This window comes from Chinchilla lanigera, unplaced genomic scaffold (genome assembly GCF_000276665.1).
Source record: "Chinchilla lanigera isolate Chin_1 unplaced genomic scaffold, ChiLan1.0 scaffold00112, whole genome shotgun sequence".
In the NCBI taxonomy this organism is placed as follows: Eukaryota; Metazoa; Chordata; class Mammalia; order Rodentia; family Chinchillidae; genus Chinchilla; species Chinchilla lanigera.
In genome coordinates this window covers 2,030,573-2,036,572 of record NW_004955513.1, presented here as the reverse complement: position 1 = coordinate 2,036,572, position 6,000 = coordinate 2,030,573, and the positions used below count along the sequence as shown (strand labels likewise).

Genomic DNA, 6,000 nt, shown 5'->3' with positions numbered 1-6,000 from the left:
CGGGGCCCGGGCCAGGAGGGTGAGTTCCGGCCAGCGCTGGTTCGAGGCCCGCGCCGCGTCTAGGGGACCGCGGGTGCGGGCACCCGACGGCTCCTGGGGGAGCTGCTGGGAAACTCGTGTCCGGGAGCACGCGGCCCCGCGGGGAGGCCCGGGGGGGCCCGAGAGGGCGGGAGCGTGGGGCCGGCTCGTCGGAGGGCTGGTGAGGTCGGGCGGCGGGTGGGGGCCGTCTCTCTGCCTTCCCAGACTACTTGACGTGCTTGAGCCAGTGTCCGTCACCCCAAGGCAGGGTAGGGGCTTCTTAGGAGTGGGGGTTGGTTGGAATCGAGAGGTTTTTTTTGGAGAGCTGTTGAAGACGGGATAGATCGGCAGCCGCTTGCAGCGTAGGAGGAAAGAAAATACAATTTATCCATGGAACCCTTCTACCAGAGAGGGGAAAGATTCTTTGAAAGAGGAGTGCAGGGCAGAAAGTTTGTGGTGAAATCATAAATTACCGAAGAACGGGAAAGATACAGTCCGGTACCAAGGACGGCTTGGAGGTTACTGTTTTTCCTAAAAAGCAAAATGTAATTTCAGTGAAAAAAGTCGTTGCTTAAGAGTCAGTTCAGGTCAGTTTGTTGAAGATGAAATTCCTTAACTTCATATGATCTCATGCCAGCTAGCCCTCAGTCTAGATTAGACTCTCGAGCCGGGTGTGTTGGCACACGCCTGTAATCCCAGCACTCGGGAGGCTGAGGCAGGAGGATCGTTGAGAGTTCGAGACCAGCCTGGCCTACAAAGTGAGCTCAAGGCCAGCCTGAACTGCATAGGAAGACCCTGTCTCAAAAAAAAAAAAAAAGATTCTCTTTGATGATTTTTTTTTAAATGAGCTTTAGGATATAAATGCTTCGGAGTAAGGAGTCTTCAGCTAGCCGATGATGTACCCAACCTATGGGGGAGGAGGAGTATTTATGTAGAAGAGCATGGGGAACTTGGGCTGTGATTTGGAGAGACCTGAGGTTAGATACCAGCCTTGCAATATATACTAGCTGTGTGACCTTGTGGGAGTTATTTAACCTCCTGACCCTCACTTGCCCTATCATAAATGGGAATAAAAGTTTCTTCTTCATATAAGATTACTTTAGAGGATCCAGAAAGATCATATACGTATATATAAAGCCCTTATACCTTGTCTGGCCCAGAGAGTGACTTATTAATAAGTGTCAACGATGAAATAAAGTGATAATTGGCTCGGTTTTGAGTAACAGTTTACTACCTCAGGAGGTCAGTGACATGCTTGCCTCTTGTACAGAGCCTAGTAACTAACACATAGAACACATATTGAGTGGATTAAGTAAATGAACAGGGTGTTTGGCTTTATGATTGCTTAAACCAGTGTATCAAAGGAGATTGATTCAGAAGTAATAACAGGTATCAGTGGTGGACTTGTCTGCTCTATGTTTTTGGTTTATGCCTTGAATGGGAATGATTAGATTTGATCAGATTTGCCAGTGGCCTGGATCCAGGTTGGGTAGATGATATACTGGTTTTGGAAAGATCTTGACAGTTTAAATTACGCTGTTATGTCTAACACTGTGGAATATTTTCTTTCTAAGAACACTTTCTGATTAAGTTAATACAAAGTCATTTTAGAAAATTTAGAAAGAAAATAATTGCCGTACTCAGAGGTCACTGCTGTTCACATTTTGGTATATGTCCTTCTAGAAGACAGCAGCAATCAGACCTCACGTGATGATTCTTTGGTGTTGCTTTTTTTTTTTTTTTTTTTTTTTAAGAGAGGGTTTCCATGTGTAGTTCAGGCTGACCTTGAACTTAGGATGTAGCCCAGGCTGGCCTCAAACTTGGGGCAATCCAAGTGCTGGGACTACAGGCATGCATCACTATGCCTGGCACACATGATGTTTTATAACTAAACAGGATACAGTTAAGAATGCACAATAGCAGTGTTAGCAGGAACCTGGGGTGTAGAACCATAATCCTAGGCAAAGCGTGGTTGCTTCATTGAGCCTAACATCTGTGCCTGAGTGCTCTCATCTTAGGATGCCACTGTCTGCATTATAAGTGAGATAACTGATGTAAATACTTAGCAGACTGCCTGGCGTGTAGTGTGTTTCCTACTGCTCAGTGTGTTTATTAACGTGAAAGACCTGGCATCTTAGACTCTTGGGCTGGGTGTGCCCTAGAGGTCATCTACCATAGTCCCTTCCTTCCTCAGATGCGTGAACAGACTCAGAGGGAAGTGACATGCTTAATGTTGCACAGCTAATTTTTAGTAGATCCGGGTATGCCCTTATTCCCTCTTTGCTCACAGGTCACCTTAGAAAGCATAAATGGAATTTATTTCCCTTTCTTTCCTCAGCACGAGCCTCTTCTTACACAAAGGTTTGGATTTATGACTCTCCACTTTTGCCTCTTCTCCTTGTCTGTCACTTCCTCTAGGGCTTGGCTAATCCTTCAGGTTTGAATCTTCAGCACCAGGGAACTTGACAACTGCTGAGTGAATGTGTTAAGGTTGCTGGAGGAGAAAAGCTGACAACTAGTAGAGTAGCATCCAGATTGTGGGAAGGGATAGTTCCACTGTGTGTCATTCATTCGTCTAGCAAGTATTGAGTGTTCACGGAGTGCCAGGCTTGGACTCATGCAGAGGATGCAGTGCTGCACCCGTCCCTTTTTGGAGTTTCCAATCTAATGTGGCAGATGGGCACATGAAGGAGTTGCATGCTTTGCTTTTACTGCGCTGAGTGCTACAGAGGCGAGTAAGGGTGCCCGGAGAGCCAGGAACAGGGAAACTTGGCTTGATGCGGTGGAGAGAGGAGTCTGGAAAGTCTCATCTGAGGATGGAGTAGGTAAGCTTCCTGAGTACGGGTTAGCCGGCCGAAGGGAGTGTCGGAGGCATGGGTGTGGGAATAGCATTGCAGAAGCCTAGGGGAAAGAAGAAGCAGGTACTGTACATTGTAGGGCATTAAGAAGACCAGGACAGCAGAGGGGAAAGCTGAGCCAGTGAGATGGGCGAATATTCTGGAGGGCTTTGTAGATGTCACAGATTTTCACTTTGGCCTAAGAGCAAGGGAAAGCCTGTCTAATGTTGTGCTTCACTCTGAGTGTTCCTTTTAGAGAGATGTTGATAGGGGAATAAAGGGTGACCAAGGTGATTCGGTATCTAAACTTTGTGTACTACTTGGAATAGTAAGTCCCAAGGAGAAAGAAGGAGTTGCAGGCTGTGCAGGAATGCGGTGTACGTGAAGAGAGGAGCATGTTCTGTTTGGCTGCAGAAAGCACACCTCGGAGTGGGAGGCAGACAGTCCAGGAGGCCAGGCTTGCCTGAGTGGTGGAAAGGCTCCCTAGGGTCGGCCAGGAGCAGGGTAGGCAGCCTCCTGGGAGGAAAGGGCTGTGTGGGCAGGGGCTGCAAGGCCACCTGCGAGGGGACGTGTGGTGGGAATTCCGTGGCGGTAAGCACGCCCCCCCCCGGGCCTTTTTGTGCCTCCCTGTGTGTAAATCAGATGAAATCCAAACATTTCATATTGTTTTGCAAATGAGTCAACCTGAAGCTTCCTCTCTTTAATTCTGGAAATTCATAAACTTGGGACTTTGTAAAAATAAATTTGTAAAGTAGGCCAACACTTTATTGATGTTAAATATTTGAAGTTGTATTTATTGAATTACTTAAATAAAGGAATATTTATGGTAACCAGGACAAAAGAACTGGATGTTTTTATTGGTAAGTTAGTCTGAAACCCACAGTCGTGGGTAAAGCAAGCCAGTGTGTAAACACAAGCCATTATTTCAAGCAAAGAGGAAAAGAACCTATTCCAAAACTACAGAGTGACAAGTGCTGGCTCTTTGAGGGATGCTTTTATACGTGCTGCTGTGTAAATGGGAAGAAAAGGCCAGAAAAAATAGAGAAGTTGGGTTTTTTCTCCTGGGGGAAGTCAGTATGTTGTGCACTGACTCTCTTTGATGTTATGGAGATGAGCACCAGGCAAGACAGGCCTAATGGTGTGCAACCTGTGATCAGCGAAAGGCAAGGTGGGCTGGAAATGGTGGTGCCGAAAGTGATGGATGGAGCAGTGTTCGCATTTGGAATAGGAGCGGCGAGTCCCGACTGTCTGCAGCCCATCTGAATCTGGGGAAGCAGCTTGAGGCGAGAGGACAGAGATCCAAGCACTGGGGTAGGGCGGTGATGAAGTTTTCTGCTTCCTGAGCATGAGCTGGGACATGGCTTCCTGCTCATCTCTCTCCCCTGTGTGGTCTCCACGTGCTTGGTTGGTGGAGAGGAGAGATTCGTTTCTCCAGCCTCTGTGCTGGCTCAGATGGGTTGGTAGGGGTATGGGTTGACTTGGTGTGCGTACCTCACAAGGTGAGTGGTTCCCATAACGCAGGCTTAATTGGCTAGCAGCTCGAAAAATGTCCCTGCCTTCCTGACCCTCACTCTCATCTTGGGTGATTTAATGGTTAAGATGGATGGTGGTGAGTTTTTTTTTCTTTCTTTTTCTTTTTGGAAAAAACTGAGAGGATCTGATTGCAAACCCTAAACTTGCTTGGCATATGGGGCATAATGATCTCTGCAGGAAGAGATGCGATTCTGTGGGCAGTCAGGCTTCACTCCGAGGTCTGTCTTCATGGACTAATGCATCTCTTCTTGATCTTTCCTTTTGGGAACAACGCAGCAAGCAAAGGCTACCAAGAGGAAACACCGCGCGTCCAGTGAAGCTCCCCCAGCAAAACGGAGGGATGAAATGTCGTTTCTGTCGGCCAAGAAAACTAGTGTGAAAGAAACTCAAAGGACTTTCAAGGGAAAGTTGCAAAAAAATTTTTCTCCCAAGAAGCATTTGGTTAACACTGGTGACAGAAAGCAAGAGGAGAAACCATGCATTAAGACTTCATCGTTGTTTAAAAACAACCCTGAAATCCCAGAACTCCCCAGGTATGTTCAGGCGCAGATGCTGTTCCGTAACAGAAGGAGTTGTGTGTTTTCTGCCATTTCCTTTGCTGACATTGGCACTGGTGTCTGGGTTTTGCAGACCTGTGGTAAAGCAGGCGCGAGAGCAAGTGTTCACTCCCGAGGCTTTCCAGGAGCTGGGCCTCCACCCTCATCTAGTGAGTATCCCGAAGCGCCCTGTGGTCTGTGTGTGTCTGTGTCTGTGTGTCTGTGTGTCTGTGTGTCTGTGTCCAGTGTCTGTCTGTACTCCCAGATGGACAGCACATTCTCCTGCTAGACCAGTTTGGATGTGCAGAGATCACTGCTCACTCCCCCAACCCTTTTTTCCCTTGTTTTAAGAACTGGAGACTTTTCTCCCCTAATGCAGCATAGCACAGGACTTCGCTAATTAGACTTAGGCCAGCTTCCTACTTGCTGGATAGGTGAGGCGCAGCCGTTCATGGTGGCAGATGGCATAGTGGCCAGAGCAGAGTACCTGAGTTGCCTTCTTGCTGCTAAGGGATGTGCAGTTGTAGAGGCGAAGGAAGAAGAGGCTCCTTTAAATGCACCCTTTTCTTTCATTTTAGTGTCGTGACTGAGTTTTCTAGACTTAATGTGGATGAGAAGAGGGGAAAAATGTATTCATTTTTGGAAGCCTTGATTTCCTTTGTTTGAGGGGGCGCAGTTTATGCACCTCTTCCTTAGGGCAGACCCCATGGGGTGGTTTCCTTGCCTAAGAGTGGAATGGGGAATTTCAGCCTTAGTAAAGTAGACATTTTGGACAAGGTGACTCATTGTTAAGGGGATTGTCCTGTCCACTGTTAGACATTTAACAGCATCCTGGGCCTCTTCTCACTTAGGTGCCAGTAGCACCTCCTCCCAGCTGTGTCAACCAGAATATTTTTCAGATAGTGCTGCACGTCAGGGGAGGGGTAGGGTCACCCCTACTTGAGAAGCACTAGGTTGGGAGAACTGAATTTGATCCTACCAATCAAGGCAGTCCCAGTATTCTGTCCTTTTTTGTGTGTCATTTCCACTATATATGTTTGTATCGAAAAGTTGATAAAAAATACTTTCTATCTTCT

At 47.2% G+C, this 6,000-nt stretch overlaps 1 protein-coding gene across 1 annotated transcript in view; it reads left to right on the top strand.

Moving 5' to 3' along the window:
* Ddx31 (DEAD (Asp-Glu-Ala-Asp) box polypeptide 31) overlaps positions 1 to 6,000 on the top strand; it is a gene marked incomplete at its 5' end in the record, with an annotated part of 66,187 nt that continues 60,187 nt past the window's right edge. Inside the window, 3 exon segments of the mRNA XM_005408640.2 lie at positions 1 to 19; positions 4,665 to 4,921; positions 5,019 to 5,094. Of these exon segments, the coding sequence (XP_005408697.2) occupies positions 1 to 19; positions 4,665 to 4,921; positions 5,019 to 5,094 (352 nt within the window).